The 18551-nt window shown below is 33.7% G+C and overlaps 1 protein-coding gene across 1 annotated transcript; it reads right to left on the bottom strand.

Moving 5' to 3' along the window:
- Positions 1-11456: 11456 nt before the first annotated feature.
- LOC131070694 (leucoanthocyanidin reductase) lies at positions 11457-13586 on the bottom strand. Its single transcript, XM_058006292.2, has 5 exons — positions 13155-13586; positions 12651-12785; positions 12326-12563; positions 11978-12181; positions 11457-11866 (listed from the first exon to the last, which is right to left on the bottom strand). The coding sequence occupies exons 1-5, from the start codon at positions 13548-13550 to the stop codon at positions 11700-11702; spliced, it is 1140 nt and encodes a 379-aa protein (XP_057862275.2). The 5' UTR covers positions 13551-13586; the 3' UTR covers positions 11457-11699.
- Between the last annotated feature and the right edge of the window lie 4965 nt (positions 13587-18551).

Genomic DNA, 18551 nt, shown 5'->3' on the forward strand with positions numbered 1-18551 from the left:
TTTTACACCTCTCAATCTTATCCCTCCATTTCTTATAGTGTCTTCTATATAAGGAGATGCTTCCTTCATTATCAAACCCTCACTATGCATTCTGACTGATCAATTGACTACACTACGCCTTGCACTTTCATATGCGATCCTACTTGCAACCACATTTCTATTCTTTGTTGAGCTCTTGTGCATATAAAATCTGAGAGCAAATATATTAAGCAAGATCAATGGAGATAGGAATAATGGAGATCCAAACCTTATGGGACATGTGATGGTATAATCTTTGTGATTTCGTTTGATTTGCATTGTCTTAGGTAATCTTCATATGTTATGGTGGATCTTTGTTGTTGTTAGGCTAGGGTTTTGTGGTTGAATCTATTTAGTCTTTCATCATTGTTGTTATCCATTTTCACCATAAACAGTAGCCATCAGAAGTCTAAACGCAAAAGAAAACTTTCAAATGACCAAATTGAAGTGTATAGAGAAAGAGATAGAGAATGTCATAGGAGGAGAAGACAAGGTATGTTAAATATTCCTAATGTTACTTCAAGTGAAGAGAAAATTAAATTTGAAAATGTGCCACAAGTTATTGAAAATGAAAATGTAGAGTTTGAAAGTGAAAATTTTGAAAATGTTGAAAATGTTGAAAGTGATAATGAAAATGCTCAACATGTGGAAAATTTTGACATTGGAGGTGAAAATGTGGAAAACTTTGACATTGAAGGTTGAATTTCTCAACCAAGTGAACCATATGTAACACCTAATTACTTTAGAAATGAAGACCCTCTCATGGATGAAAGACAAATTCCAAATCCAAGACCTTCAAGAACCCCAAAATGGTTATTTGAAATCGACAAGAACATTATTGCGAATCTTGAAGGCAAGAGGTCAACAAGAACCATTCGGTTGTGGGCTAGACAACTTTTCAACCAAAATTTTAGCAATAAGACATTGACCGAGCAATGCCAACTCTTTTTTCAATTGCTAAAGATGATAAAGATGAGACCATTGCTAAACAAATTGAAGATTTGTATGAACAAGAAGATGGAGAGAAATTCTATTATTGCAAAAAAATCAATTTGACGCTCTCAATTCTATTGGAAAGAATACCAAAGAAAGAGATAAGAGAGCGGCTCAAAGAGTGATTACAACCTCCTTAGTAACCAATCAATTGAGGAAGGCTCGTCAAATGAGACAAACTTGTGTTGATTTTAATATAAACCGTAAAACTTTGGATAGAGCACTTGCACGAAGACAAATACTTGACGATCCACTTCAACAAGATACATGGGCTTTTGGGGGGAGGCTTCCACATGTTGATAGAAAGCTGACTGACAATGTGAAGGAGGAGATTCAACAATTTTGGCATTCTAATTCTAGAGTGTCACCCAATGTATAGGACATTTTGAAATTAAGAATCGGCAACCGAGACCGCACACCACATCCCAAACATTTCTTGGAATCAAGCCAAACAATGTTGTACAATTTTTTTTTGTGAATTACATCCAACTTTGCAAATATCACAAAGGGCCTTTGAATATTTGAAACCATTTTATTGTGTTCCTCTTAAGATTCACAATACTTGTTGCAAGTACCATGTGGAGTTTTCAATGTACCATGAACTTTTATGTCATATTCGTTCTACGATGCATACTAATGAGATGTTGCAGGAGTATGGTGCAATGCTATTTCCGAGATCATCAAGAGACTTGCAAGATCTATTTTTATGCCCTAGAGATGATGGCTGTTATTTCTATAGAAATGATTGTTTGAATGAGAAATGCTTAGAATGTGGTGGGTTGTCAAAGTTTGTTTCATATTTTTATTAGGGCAATGAACATGAGTTTGGAAAGAATTATGTTGATAAAAAAAGATATGAGACAATGAAATATTCTTTGAAGAGTGGAGGTGAAGGTTCTAGATGGGAATTAGTCTCAAGAGAAGTGAGTAGTGCTGATTTTCTTTTGGATTTTAAGGAAAATATTTTCTACAAGTATGTAAGGCACACCCATAGGTCTCAGTGGTTGGATCAACAGTTTAGGATGTGTAATAACTCTTTCCCAATTGGCACTATTGTATCGGTGGTTGATTTTGCAGAGAACTATACATTGCAACCACAGAATGAGGTATAGTCTTAGTACTACAATTCAGTCCAGATTGCTATTTTTGTTCACATTACATATAGACATGCTCCTGATAGTATAGAGGAGGACAGGAAGATAATCAGGGAGTATCATTTTTATATGAGTGATGATAGATCACACTCCCCTGAGTATGTGCAATATTCTTTCAAGAATTTTTTTGAGTTCTTGCATGAGAAAGATATTACAATTGACCAACATATAATATGGTCAGATAACTATATGGGTCAATTCAAGAATTCCCGTATGTTTTATTGGTTGAGCATAATGCATGTAGAGAGGTGTATACCTCATATTTGGTGTTTTTTTAAGGCAAGGCATGGGAAGGGAGAGCATGATGGAGCAGGTGCATGTTTGAAGAGAGCTCTAGTTAAGGAGAAATTGAGGATTTTAGGTACACATTTCTCTGATGCACATTCTATTGTTGATTGGTGTAGTTCAACATTGTCACATGGAGGTACTCTTGATTTGGTAGTGACTAGATTCTTTTGGTTGGTTGAGGAGAGAACAATGGGAGATAGATTGGATTGTCAAACAATTAAAGATTCTTCAAAGATGCATTCATTTCTCAGCTCAGATGTAAGTACATGGACCATTTGGACATGAGCGTTGGCTTGTTTTTGTCAGAGTTGTGTTCGGTGTGATTGGGATCAGTGCGAGTCAAGTGAGTGGGTTGATATGTGGGTTCCCCACTATCTAAATCCTTTATCTCAAACAATATCCTTGTCAAACGATGACATGGAAAGTTCACTAGAGTATGACCGTTTATCAGATCTTGTACAACTAGGACATGTTTTTGCAGTTGTTGCATCGCAAGGGAATGAAGAGAGATTAGAATATTGGTTGGCATGATGTGTACAGGGAAAACAAAAGCTAACACAACCAGTGACAGATGATGACGGGTTCACATATCCTACAGGTTCAATTGTTGTTGTGGGATATTGGTTGCGAACATGATTAGAAAGAATGGCATACCTGCATTTGAAGACTATGAGAGCCACAAAACCATTATAATGTATTCACACCTTATTATAGCTACAAATGTCAATTTGTTTAAGTATCAAACAAAACTGAAGACCAAAGAGCTATGGACAGTGACTATTGCTGATCATGAAGCAATATTGGATACTCTTAAGCAAAGAGATGACCCTTCAGGCACACTTGAGTAGTAGGTCTTTAATGGTGCCTTATTTTTTTTATCATGCATTTGATTTCAAACAATGATCATTAAACCTTAATGTTCAATTTTTCTACGTGTATATAAAGGATATGGTGCCTTATTTTTTTATCATGCATTTGATTTCAAACAATGATCATTAAACCTTAATGTTCAATTTTTCTACGTGTATATAAAGGATGTGTTCAAAATATAGGTCTATTGATGAACATTTGTTTTTTGGCAACACGGTTTTTGCATGCACATAGCGGGTACACTCGATATAATCGGAAGGGACGTATTTTTGCAACACAACTTATTGTCATGCATTTGACAAGCTTTACAATTTTTGTTATTAAAGAACACTATTTGACAATTTTTGATGATATAATTATCGCAAAACCTTTATGCTCATGCAAGTCTTTTTTGATGATATACAACAGTATCACATTATGATTTTTGCGTCAACATAGTGGGTTTTGTTGATATAATTCGAAGGGACGTATTTTTGTGGTATATAATCCCACCTTGTCATTTATTATCATGCATTTCAGTTGAAGTGATTATCATAAAGCCTTTATGTTCATCCATGCATTTTATGTGTACACTAACAATTCTTAAAATTACAGGTTCATGCTAGATCATTTGCTGTTGACAAGACCCTCTCTTGGTGATGGTACATATTCCTTTATGCATTAATGAGCTAAAATTTTGTGCATAAACATTAAGTCAAGTGAATGTTTTGCTATTTATAAATGACCATATCTACCATCGTCTTCAACCATGTAGAGAAATGCAGTGAGAAGGGCTTTAATCAACATGCGTCTTTCTTCAAAGTTATGCTTGTATACTTTGCAGAGAAACTAGTAAGTTTCGTAATAATATAATCTTGTACGTCTTAAAAATGTTTCAAATGATCTATTTATAATTTTCCAAACTAATTTGTATTAAGTGTTATAATTTGTTTCTTGTAGCACATTCATTCCGCATAAAAAGGTTACTTATTTCGGTCTTCATTTATATGCAGACATTGCTGTACGTAAGCTTTTCTCTTAGGACATGAGGATGTCGGATATAGATGAAGTGGGATGTTGTATTTATATATGGATGTGAATTGATGTAACATTGTTATGATGATATACAATGTCCATGAGAAAATTGGTTTAGTTATATTGATGATAATGTCCATGTATTTGTACATGAGTACATTGGTGTAGTTGTATTGATAATGAAAAAAAATCATGTTTGCATATCCCTTCATGGATGTCACATGCAAGTGTAATGGTAATTATGTGTGTACAATACATGGAAATATTGATGATCATTATGTGTCTACAGTGTAATGCTTGTTTATATGTAATTGAATCATTCATAGGTGCCACAGATTCCAAGTTAGGGCCCGTCAAAGTTTGACAATTTTTAGCACTTAGGGAGCTCAAGGGACGATGCTGGAAGGGTATGAACCCAAGTGTTCGATTGAGTGAGGGAAAAAATAGAAGCATGTATAGGGTAATAATTCCCAACTTGACATGTTAGAGCTAACGATTTATCATCACGACAAGCTGAATGAGAAATTGGCCACGCGACAACATTCGATTGAGTGAGACTTATGATTTTTTTGCCAATCGAAAAATTGCTGCCCTAGTAAAACCATACGGAAAATTGAAAAATCAAGATAGGCTTTTGTAGGGACCCCTCTCGTGACCCCGTAGGTTCAAATGAATCATTCACAGGTGCCACAGATTCTGAGTTAGGGCCCATCAAAGTTTGATAATTTTTTAGCACTTAGGGCGCTCAAGGGACGACGCCGGTAGGGTATGACCCCGAGCATTCAATCGAGTTGGGGGGGGGGGAATAGGAGCATTCATAGGGTAATAATGCCTAACTGGACATGTTGGAGCTGATGGTTCATCATCGCGACAAGCTGAAAGAGAAATTGGCCATGCAACAACATTCGATTGAGTGAGACTAACGATTTTTCGCCAACCAAAAAATTGTTGTCCTAATAAAACCATAGGGAAAATTGAAAAACCGAGATAGGATTTTGTAGGGACCTCTCTCATGGCCCCGTAGGTTCAAATAGATCATTCACAAGTGCCACAGATTCTGAGTTAGGGCCCATTAAAGTTTGACAATTTTTAGCACTTAGGGCGCTCAAGGGACGATGCCAGTAGGGTATGACCCCGAGCGTTTGATTGAGTGGGGGGGGAAATAGGAGCATGCATAGGGTAATAATGCCTAACTGGATAGGTTGGAGCTCATGGTTCATCATCACGATGAGCTGAATGAGAAATTGGCCACGCGACAACATTCAATTGAGTTAGACTGACAATTTTTTTGCCAACTGAAAAATTGCTGCCCTAATATAACTATAGGGAAACTTGAAAAACCAAGATAGGATTTTGTATGGACCCCTCTCATGGCCTCGTAGGTTCAAATGAATCATTTGCAGGTGCCACAGATTCCGAGTTAGGGCCCATCAAAGTTTGACAATTTTTAGCACTTAGGGTGCTCAAGGGACGACACTGATAGGGTATGACCCTGGGTGTTCGATTTAGGGGGGGGGGAAATAGGAGCATGCATAGGGTAATAATGCCTAACTGGACATGTTAGAGCTGATGGTTCATCATCGCGATGAGCTAAACAAGAAATTGTCCACGCAACAACATTCGATTGAGTGAGACTGACGATTTTTTTAGCAACCAAAAAATTGCTGCCCTAATAAAATCAAAGGGAAATTTGAAAAACTGAGATAGGATTTTGTAGGGACCCCTCTCGTGGCCTCTTAGGTTCAAACAGATCATTCGCAGGTGCCACGGACTCCGAGTTAGGGTCTGTCAAAGTTTGACAATTTTTAGCACTTAGGGCGCTCAAGGGACGATGTCGGTAGGGTCCCCGAGTGTTCGATCGAGTGGGGGGGGGGGGGGGAATAGGAGCATGCATAGGGTAATAATGCCTAACTGGACATGTCGGAGCTAACGGTTCGTCATTGCGATGCGCTGAATGAGAAATTGACCACGCGACAACATTCGATTGAGTTAGACTGACAATTTTTTCGCCAACCGAGAAATTGCTGCCCTAATAAAACCATAGGGAAACTTGAAAAATTGAGATAGGATTTTGTAGGGACCCCTCTCGTGGCCCCATAGGTTCAAACAAATTGTTCGAAGGTGCGACAGATTCCGAGTTAGGGCTCCTCAAAGTTTGACAATTTTTAGCACTTAGGGCACTCAAGGGACGACGTCGGTAGGGTATGACCCCGAGCGTTCGATCAAGTGGGGGGGAAAAATAGGAGCATGCATAGGGTAATAATACCTAACTGGACATGTTAGAGCTGATGGTTCATCATCGCTATGACCTGAACAAGAAATTGGCCACGCGACAACATTCGATTGAGTTAGACTAACGATTTTTTCGCCAACCGAAAAATTGCTGCCCTAATAAAACCCTAAGCATTCGACTGAGGTGGGGAGAAAAATAGGGCCATGCATAGGGTAATAATGAATTCTATCAATTATTTTTCATTAAATGAATTGTATTGTTCATTAAATGATTTGTATTGTATTGTTGATTAAATGAATTGTAGTGTTCATTAAATGAATTGTATTCTATTGTTCATTAAATGAATTATATTTTTCATTATACAAACAACACTTACGATGAAATGAAATGAATCGTATTGTTCATTAAATAACCATTATTAACCATTATTAGTTATTGGAAAGAAGATTAAATATTTCCATGATAACACCACGCATAGATGAGAAACAATTTATATGATCGAATATCAACTTTTGTATATATAAAAAATGTCAAATGATTACAAATGTATGTCCATACACAAATATGGCATAAATGCCAACTGAAACAAAATGTATGTCTAAATACGTGAATGTATATCCATATACACAATATACATGCCAACTAGACATGTAAGCATCCCAAAACTATCTATAACATCCTAAGCTACTGATGGATCATCAAAATCGATCCTCTTCACTGCACTGCTCGGCTTTGAAGGATCCTGCACAAGAAAAATAAACTACGATTAATATTAGTTATATTATATAATTCACATTCGAAAAGTTAACATAAAAATGAACTATAATTGAACTATTCATGTTTACCTCATCTCCACGTTTTCTCTTCGGCTTTGCAGGACTCTTGATGTATGTCTTTGGTAGAGGAGGTATGTTTTGAATATTTTCATACACAGCCTACATATGTTCATAAACATGACATTGATACAAGTTAGCATATAATTGTCACTGATAATAACAAATTATATCTACTAATCACAATAAAATAAGCACACATCTACTCGAGGCATCTCTTCTTCTTCTTCAGGTATACTGGGTGTAGTCATCAAGAATGTGAAGCCAAGAATTCTTTGTATATATACACAACAAGTATATGAAACTATCAGTCTATGTCTAGACATGTATAATCACTATAAGTTATTTAAACTATTCATTCAATCATATTTGCATTCAATTACCTTTCCCTTGTCTCCAACTGCACTACTAGATCCTAAATCACACTGCCCCGCACTCATGCTGCTTGTGCCCTACAAGAGTAAAATAAGATATACATGCAATTTACTACATAATCTAATTAATACCAATATAAATGATGAGCATGTATGTACAATAAAATACAAACGACTAGGTGCAATAATATATGTACCATCAAGCTATCAAGGCCAAATGAAATGGCCGACAAGGTGCCCTCCTGAATCTGTCTCAACTCCTCCTCGGTCATCAACTGTTAAATAGACCATGTAAATAAAAATTAGTACTTAATATTATCTAGATTATAAATATTCATTTAAAATATAACATGAACTATGAAAATACAAATCTTACCACTACATCATCAATGTATGATGACAGTGCCTCCTCGCCTCTAGCATGTGAGGACTCCCTAGGGTATCCTCTAGTCTATGTAATAATATCTGGTGCATCATGCATCTCATGCACCTCATAATTTGCATTGTTCATAGGAGGATCAACGAGCTGTCCAACTGGACCCAAGCATACGTGCCCACACATGACACAACTATGGGGCATGCATATGTGTGGAGCCGAGGATGATGTGTCAGCGCCACCAGATGCATCACTACCATCAAGAGTAGGCTGAGCTACTGACCCAGCCTGAGAAACCAAAAGGCTACTCAAAGAGTGAATAGCCGATATGGTCCATGGAGCCGCCTCACAAATGATATTAGGATGCTGCATTGTAGGTGGGGGATCAATAGGAGGAGGGGGGACATATGGGCCCTAAACTACTCTGACTGCCCCAAGTCTATTTTGGGGCATACCTAAACCTACACCCTGGAAAGGTTGGATGTCAAAGTAGTTAACATGTTTGCGTAAAACAAACTCAACATACAATTTTTTTATGAAATAGAAGGGGACATCAAGATTGTTGTTGGGTGGTTTGTCGAAAACCATCCACCAATGATCCCAAAAGTTTTTCATAATACCATCATTTGTGCACCATTTAATAGAAAGTTTTGTTTTTTTGGGATCTACGGGTTGACCAGTGCGGGGATTCACAAACAATGATGCGATATTGGCTTTGGATATCTTAAGATCCTTGATATCGTTATACAACAAGCCATCTGCATATTTTTCCCTCATAGAATCTCACCACAAAAGGGTGGCATTGTGCTCCTCAGTCATGGTTTCCATACTCTTTATGATCGATGTTAGAGGATCAAACATTGGGTTTAGACGAAGGATCCTATGATATATTTCTGCAATCCCCCTCAATTCAATCAAATTTTGTGCAATCAAATCCTGAATTGAGGGGGTGTTTGACAAAGGAGGGTTTGGTTGTTGCAGTTGTGGTTGATCAATGTTTTTATTGTTATCCCCCATTTTTAACCTAATTGAATGTAAACAATTAAATTTAGTTAACAAATTTAAACAATTAGGTATTTGATTTAAAAAAACCTAGTTTTCATGAAAAAACCATATTTTCAATGAAAAATCAAATAAACATTAACAATAAATACAAAAATGAATGAAAATGATTGAAAACAATAAAATTCTTACCTTTCAATCTATTTTTTAGCAATTTTTGGCCAAAACACTATATATCGGGTGCATTGGATATCAGATTTTTATAAAATTACGTAGCCCATGAGTTAAAAATGACTCACGGGCTGTCACTGTTGAAATATATTTGTCTCAGAAAATCAGATATCCGATGATATATTGGATATCCGATTTTTATACTTAAACTATTTTAAAATAACATAGATAATATAATAATATATTATATAATATATAATATAATAATAATATATTATATAATATATAATATAATAATATATTATATAATACATATTATATAATATATATTATATAATTATATAATATACTATTATATTATATAATTATATAATATATTATTACATTATATATATTATATAATATAATATATTATATATTATATAGTATGTAATATAGAATATATTTTTTAATTTAAAATTATAAATAAAAATCGGATATCCGATTTGCATAGGTATTTACCATGCCAAGGTGTACTGACACCTAGGGCAAGCAAAAAGTCAACACGAATTTTTGTTTTTTTAGGCGATTGAAGAAGGCTATTTTTTTCACATCGCCACTTTTTGGCCCCCCATGATCCTCCACTAACCCTTTTATTATATTAATAGTATTATATTATATGTATAAGAGATTATTTAACTAAAACATTTAATGTAATTTTATAAGATACATGAATGTTTTATTTTATTGATTTTTTTTCATATTTAGGTTAATAAATTAATAAAATAATTTATTAAAGTAAAAAGAAAATTAAAATTTTAAAATGTGTATTTAAATAATTTGAAATATAAATAAAATAATTATTTAAAAATATATTTATATAAAATTTGGAATTGTGTGTGAACTTTAAAAAAGTCATTTTATGCTATTATGTGTTTTTATGTTGATAAGATCATACTGTGAAGGAAATTTGGTAAGAGTTTCGTTATTACAAAAATATTTTTATTATATATGAGATAGATTATTTAGCCTTGTGATATCATCTCATGTCTTGGCCTAAAAAGTGTTTACTTCAATATTTTGTTTAGTCTTCAACCTTTTGTTTAGCCTTGAACCTTAAACCTTTGGAGTTTAGATACCTATAATAAATGTTTTCTTGTACCTAAGATTGTATATGGAAATTTTTTTGGTGCTAGAGAACATCATTAGAGCTTCCTATGCTAAATAGGAACTCAACTAACTTGTCACCTTATACCTTAGTTAATTCTTATTTATTGATTCAATAATTTTGTAAAGAGTTGAAGGCACATCAAACAATGTATGTAATACATGAGTAAATAGTTAAAAATTATATGGTTAAATGATGTTAAGAGCTTGAAATATGAACAAAATGTAAGTAATGACATAACCACATAATGGAAGAACATGGGTTTTGACATTTTCTTATGCAATCAAAACAAAGATTTGAAAATGGTGAGTTATTTTCAATGATCCCTTTCAAATTGATTATGAATGATGTGATGTAGATGAAGTCTGTGATGAACTAGGGTTTATGTCCTTTAACTTTAATATAAGTTCTAAAGACAAATTATTTTTCTTGACACTAGTGTTAATAAATAATGATCAATTAAAATTGAAATAGCTTGAAGATATAACAAATTCTAAAATTAGGAATAATGGTTCTACAATACACTTGGATCCTTTAAATGAATCAAAATCGCACACTTGCAATCTTTAAGATAAAATTCTTTAGAGTAAATTTGAGTATACAACAGTGAAATGTCAAATTAATCAAAATTATATACTTAGATAGATAATATACTCAAAGTACATTAAACATATTTATCTAAAATATAAAAATCATATCTTAAATTACTCTATAATTTCTTTTTACATATTTAAAAATGAAACATCTCAAACTTTTAATTTAAATTATGTATACTTTTCTCATATATATATATATAACTTTGCTAAATGGATAAATATGTTAGATGCATTACAAATTGAACAAAATATAAATATAAATATAAATGTTTTTCAATTAAAAAAAATTGATTAAACATAAATTCACTTAATATTTGTACCTAACTTTGTATGTTAGGTACCAGGGATTCAAAACAATGTGATACTTTATTATTTCTTCTCGATATTTGAAGATGACAAGATTCGAAGTGATTCATATTTAAATGAAGCTGAATAAGAAATGGTCACATGATTTGTAGCACAAGAAACGATTTGAAAAAAAAATAATAAAACCTCTAAACAGATGGCAACACACATAAACCCATGAATTGAATAAGCTGGTTCAACAGCCCATCATTGTGGACTGTTGATATTTTATGACATTACTCATTGACTGTCTTTATTAAGTGAGCTGATTACTTGGTTTTGAATTCAGAGATACCCATCAAAAAAATCCTGGACAGTAGTATACTTAATTTCTGGATAAAGTTGGCAAACTTCCAAGTCATTGGGTGCTTTGATTTCATATCTGTACTGACATCCATTGATAAAAATGTCATGAGTCAGTGAAGCCACTATGCTCTCAGGAATTTGTTTGGCTGCAACAACAACAAAGGAAAATTCATGTGAAGATAATCAATAACAACATAGAAGAAACAATATAGTGAGTTAACTTCATCTACATGGTATTTAACATATTGTAGATATACCTTCAGCCATGGCCAAGAGATCTTGTTCTGAGATGCAAACCCTAGGCAGGGTTTTTCCAATCTTCTTCTCCCAAATTGCTGCGAGCTCGTTTAATGTAAGAAAGTTGTTGGGTGGTCTGAAATGCACACATTTGTTAACAGTGCGGATATCTTCCACAATTTTTATTGTGTATTTGCCAATGTCTTCCCCAGTCACAAAGTAAGCTACCATAAACAATATATGAGAGATAGATAAGATTTCAAGTTTCAGGAGATATATCACTTTATATAAACATCATTCCTGCAATAGTGAACTATGTGCTCTCTAATAATCTATTATTCTAAACTTCTATCTTCAATTCCAATCACCTTTGATATTACCATCTCCATAGATTTCAAACTGTTCTTGGGGAGGAGGAATCTCAGAGGGATGGGTGTGATAGAAGTAAGGCCAGCCAGCAATGGAGTTGCAGCAGATGTAAGTGTATGGGATCTTAGCAGCCTCCACTGCCCGCCTTACAAGCCTCTTCTCTTTGTAAAAGGTTAGCCCTGGTTCTACTGGATTGGCTATGTCTATATCATGCCCAAACTCCGAAGGAAGAAATCTCTGCATCAACTTATCGTTAAATTCTTGAATCAAATAGAGTTAACATAGAAAGCAATAAATATATGGGCAAGTTCTAATCTTGAGTACCTTAACAGTGCCAATTTCCTTAATGGCGTCTAATATCTTGAGCTGATCTATTATCTGAGCGCCGCCTACAACTGAAATAACAACATCAATGCCTTGCATGGCCTTTACCATGGACTTGTGGTCACTTAAATCTCCCTGCAAGCCCCACATTCAAAAAATAGAAGTTTAACTCTTCAATCAAACCAGTATATTGGGGAACTGGTTGATGAACACACTTAGAAACCTGATTTAACAGGATCAAAGTCATCTTATTTTGTCTTAAATCTTAAACAATGCATTCAAAGTCTTTTATTTGTTTAGGTGGCTCAACTGAAATTACATCATTCAATTGATCTATTGAAAAAGTTAGTGTGATTTCCGATAAACCACCTAAACAAATCAATGCTTAAGATATGCTGTAACAATCGACTATAATATAATCACCAGAGCTATGTAAAAATCCAATGGCCAATCACTAACTATTTAAAAAAAGTAATGCAGATAACAGAAGATTTGGATGCATACATGGACAATGTGAACACCAGCATTTTTCAATTCTTGGAGGCAGTGTTTTTTGACAGGATCAGATTCTGTTGTGGGTCGAATAAGAGCATAAGCAGGATGGCCTGCAGCAACAGCTGCAAGACCAATAAAGCGGCCAATATAACCAGTGGCTCCAATCACCAGTATTTTACTGCTGAAATTTTGCTCTTCCTCCAATATATCCTCAAATGGAGGAGTCTCAGGAATGGTGGGCACCAGTGGAACAGAGATTTCCTTCCATATTCGTGTCTGTTGGTGGCCATGGCGACTGAGAGAGCGAGGCAGTGTAGCGGCACTTGCAGCCATTTTTTTTGTAAAGATATGAGGTTGGGAAAATAGTGGAACCTGCACCACTATATATAGTATATTTGTGGTCATTGTATCAAACAGAATAGGCAGGCTAGTCAATTTTCATTATTCCGTAATGATGTAATGCATGTGACTTGCTCTTTCAACGGCTTATACATAGGTTATGTGTACTTGGAATTTGTATTATTTTTGGAAGCCAGCCTATACATTATTGCAACGAACAGTAAAGCAGAAGGGCGGCTTTGGAATCCCAGTCAAAACTGGTTAAAGCCAATCGAAAGTTTGGGTTTAATATAATTTGGTATAGTAAGTTCCTTCTCTTGGGAGGTTTTAGTAGTTCAACGAACAGTAAAGCAGAAGGGCGGCTTTGGAATCCCAGTGAAAACTGGTTAAAGTCAAAATGAGAGTTAGGGTTTATTATAATTTGGAATAGTAAGTTCCTTCTCTTGGGAGGTTTTAGTAGTTGAGGTTTTTAATGTCTGTTTGTGTTATTAGTTTGAAGGTTAGTTATGTATTTTAGAATAAAGTGTTTTTTTGGTTTTGTTGGTGTAAATAATTATTCATCTTGGATATTATTACACCTTACTTAAGTTTACTTAGGAAATGCATTTCATAGTAGTTTGGGTATGAGACATTTGGGTGTTTGTGCCACATTGGGATAGTGTGTGTAGGAGAATTTCCACCTTTTATGGTGTGATCTTGTTGTTACACTCCACATTCAGTGGGTGATCCACCTCATGTGGAATATTATATTGTTTCTTCTACCTACCCACACCTATTTTCTACCTACCCTTGTTTCTTATTGAGCCACATGTCATGTTTGTGTGCTCACATATTCATATAGCCTTGCCTATATAAGTAGGCTCATATTCATTGTATGTAACGATTGATGATCCAGTGGATCAGTATTTTCTCTTGATAGAATACAGTTTATTCCTATCATCTATTTTGTTCTCTCTTATTTATGCTTTCCATTGCCTCTTGATCTGGGCAAAATCTCACATGATATCAGAGTTGGTCCATGTCACAGGTTTAATTGTTTCAATTATGTTTTCTTTTGATCTATTTTATTTCTTTGTTTCAAATGAAAGCTGATGTGAGTTTGTTGAGTTATAAATATTAGAGATATTTGTCCCCATATGAGCCTTTCTTGATGATCATATGTGGAATCAAATTCGTCACAATAATATTTCCTCTTTCTCCCTCACACTCTTCCCCCAATATACTTTTGGAGTTTATCCATTGCAAATGCCTTTATCTTTTTGTTCTTATTTGAACATTAGTGGATATATTCCATTTGCTCATTTCATTTGATGTTTTATTTCATAAGACTTATTCCTTTGTTCAAGGCTTCCATAGTGCCAAGCTTAGGCCATCTATTTGCCTCCATCAAAAGACAAACCAATGGTTTCAATAGTGAAAATAACTATTTCAACTAAAAGAATGTCATAGAGAACCAAAATTTTACTTCGAATTTGTTCATTAGTAAATGCATTTTTTAATCCTCTCTATTTGTCTCTATTTCATCTCTGAAGTGTTGCTAGCACATAATTCACACCCATAAAGCTTCACCAAAATTATTAATAATTTGAATTAAATTTGGACAATTTTCAAATTCTAAACTCCACCTCTCTACTTCTCTATTTTTTTGTAATACAAAATATACTCTCTAACCTCCCTAAATTGTATTCTCTCAAAATAATTCACAAGTAAGCTTGTTATTGAAATCAATCCCAAGGTATTTGTATTGTATTACTTCTTCCAAGATGCCCCTTTAAAATAAAAGCTAACTTTTTATTTCTATCAGAAAAAGAACATGACTTAGTCTTGTCAGTGTTAACTTGCATGGCGACCTGTTTACAAACGTGTTCTAAAATAATTAAGTCTCGTTGTAATCTTGAAGTGAACCTTGTGATTAAAATGAGATTGCCAATGTAAAAAAGAAGTCTCATAACATACTCTCCCAAAAAAATGGCATCCCCTTCTTCCATATTTAACCATTCTTCAAGTTAAAGTTGATATACAAACCAAATATAGTGGGGGATAATGAGTATCCTTGCTTAACTCTAATTTCACTTTAAAATATTTTTGAAAAAACTATTGGAGTTTTAATTTTTAGTTAAACCTTCATATTGAATATATGGGACACTACTCTATACTACTAAGGGATGCAAAGATCCTTCACTATGCTCCATAACTTAGTCCAATGAATTATGTTGAAATTTTTCTTGAAGTCAACAAAATTACAATAAGAGCTTCCTCTTTTTTGTTCTATATTTTTTCAATAATATACCTCAAAGTAATGACATGATCCATTGTTGAGTATTTTGGTCTAAATTTTTCTTGCCTTGTTTCTAGACACTCACTAAATCTATGCTTAACTATGCTTCCAAGCAAATTTGTAAATAAAATATTGATCATGATGATTTGGTAGTTAGAAGGATTGTTTATCTCTCCATTCTTAAAAAGAGTTACTATCATCTCTAGATTGGTAATATAATCTCTTGAAAAACTACATGCTAAATAATGTTGCATTGATCATTTTCTTAATATCAGTGGTGAGGTTTTTTGTTCCCTATTGTTGGTACTTTAGTTGTATCCTATATATGTCACATACCTTTCTTGTATTCATCTTCACAATACCTTCCTTAATCTCTTACAAAGTGAATAATGATATTGTCACATTGATTGTGGGTTGTGCCTTTACCTCTAACTCTTGCTCATACAATTTATTTACATATTATATCTAATGGGCAGTTGAGATGCTATTCCTTGTTTCCTTTTTCTTTTTTGAAATCCCCTTCAAAATAATTTTGGGTTATTCTTTCCTAAATATATTAGTTCTTTTCTACTTGTGTTGAAATCCCCTCCATCTAGAAAAGAACACATACCTTTCAGAAGACTCTTATTACTTAGAGTTTGGTTCTTGTGCTCTATTTTCACCATGATGACTTTAATATGTCTGCCACTTTCTTCCCTTATCTTTCCAGTCCTTTTTTATTGGAAAATGTCATTTTCATTGTATTTTTTCTTTGATAATGTCTCTTGTTAGATTGAGTGTTCTTTCAATTTTTCCACACTCTGTTACCCCTATGATAATTAAAATTTTCAATCTTTCATGTATTTCTTTGTATTCTCTTTCTTGTGTTCTAAGATATTTTGTACTTACCTCTTCCATGTTTCTTTTTTTTGTCCTTTTACCACTTGTGCCCATGATTTGACCTTACATAAATGGTTTCTCATGTTACTTTATTTGACTTTCATTTCCTACTTGTTTTCTTATTGTGATACAAGTGTGTTATCATATAAATTTTATATTTTTTTTTATGTATATTCTCGTTTTGGTTGATTCTTGTTGTTGGAGTAAGCCACGAATCTAAAAGCACAAAAATAATCTTCCACTGGTGAAATGATAAACACAATAGGATAATCTATCATTTGGAAATGAGAGTATATAAAATATACATAGAATCCTTCCATATATAGGCAAGGTAGATGAAATCAAAAGGTAGGAGTGAAACTTTGATTACCCCTCCAAAGGTGCAACACTTGTGAACTTACTTGACAAGTGTATGATCAAGTGTAAATTATGCATGCAATAGGTATCTCAAGTGATGAGGACACACATCTCAACCATATGAGGTGAGAAAAAAGCATTAAAGTCCTAATTAAACTTAAGGTCGGTGTGAATAGGTCAATCCTAAAAAGGTGATTAACATTGACTCTATTTACACTAACACTTGCATCTTTTGCTAGGATCATTTCATAGTTTACCATTCATGTAAACCTCCATTTCTTCAAGGCTTCTTAGAGAATTTCTACCTACTCATTAACATTTTGTTGTCCCCTTCTAATTTTTGGATTAAACCGTTATGATTCCACAAAAATTATAGTTATTTTTTTTACTCCCTAGCTTCCATGCATTCCAATCTACTCTTCATGATTAATAAATCTTTTACATATAAATATGGTAACTATTTAAGAGGGGTTGATATGCATCCCTACTAGATCCCCTTTGTTCGTCATATCGTTATAATGTCTTATTTATTTGAGATTTTATGCCTAATATATTTTTGTCTACTCCTTTTTTCATGGCATAACCTCCAATTTACCATCATATATTATTGCTTTGTATTCTAGAAAACTTATTTCCCTTTTTTTTTTCCTCTTAATTCTATTTTTGTGTGGACCAAAATACTTTTCATTGAGATTTAAAAGTTTGGTAAAGACATTGTTGTTTACATCATGGGTAATCTACTTGCCTTTTTATATTTTTCTCCCTTTTTGTTTGTTTATTGTGATTGTCAATAAAAAGTAAGAAAAAGAGGAGATCGCAACTAACTCGAGGTCACCACAAGAGAAAAGAAAGGTCATGTGTATGTAACCCTAGGCCTTGGACTAAAAGACTATATTTGTTCTAGTGCTATATGTTCAAATGTTGAGTAAACAGACCATGATATGAAGATATATTGATTAAATGCTGGTAGGTTTCCATCATTAATTTCATTTTGTCTTAAACCATATAACTCCATTGATCTCAAATTAATCTAAAATGAATTACAAATTCCTTCATTTTATCTCATAAACCATTAAATTATAATTAACAATATGATATCTTTACCATACTTTATTTATATTTTTTATAAAAATAAATATACGCAAAATTAGATTTTCAATGTCACCTTAAATCTCAAACAAAAAAAATTAAAAACCAATAAGATTATTAAAAGTATCCACTAGTTTTACACACATACATATGATGACATCAGCATTTCACAGATAGATGACATCAGCAATTCATCTTAAGATTCTATTTGAGTTGTCTTGTAATGCGCTATACAGGACACGTGATTTAATGAAATATCTTTCTTATAATATCAAACTTCAAAATTATATTTATTTCGAGTTACAAGGCTAAATAGAAAAATTGTTAAAACTTAATTTATCAATTAGGGATACGAAATTGTAGGGATTCACACATGGACAAGACTTTTGGTCACCACACGTGCTTTGATGCCATGCCTTCCCATCCCCATCCCCCATGTCATCACCGTCAATGTTTATAATTTT

Source organism: Cryptomeria japonica, chromosome 11, assembly GCF_030272615.1.
Source record: "Cryptomeria japonica chromosome 11, Sugi_1.0, whole genome shotgun sequence".
Taxonomy (NCBI): Eukaryota; Viridiplantae; Streptophyta; class Pinopsida; order Cupressales; family Cupressaceae; genus Cryptomeria; species Cryptomeria japonica.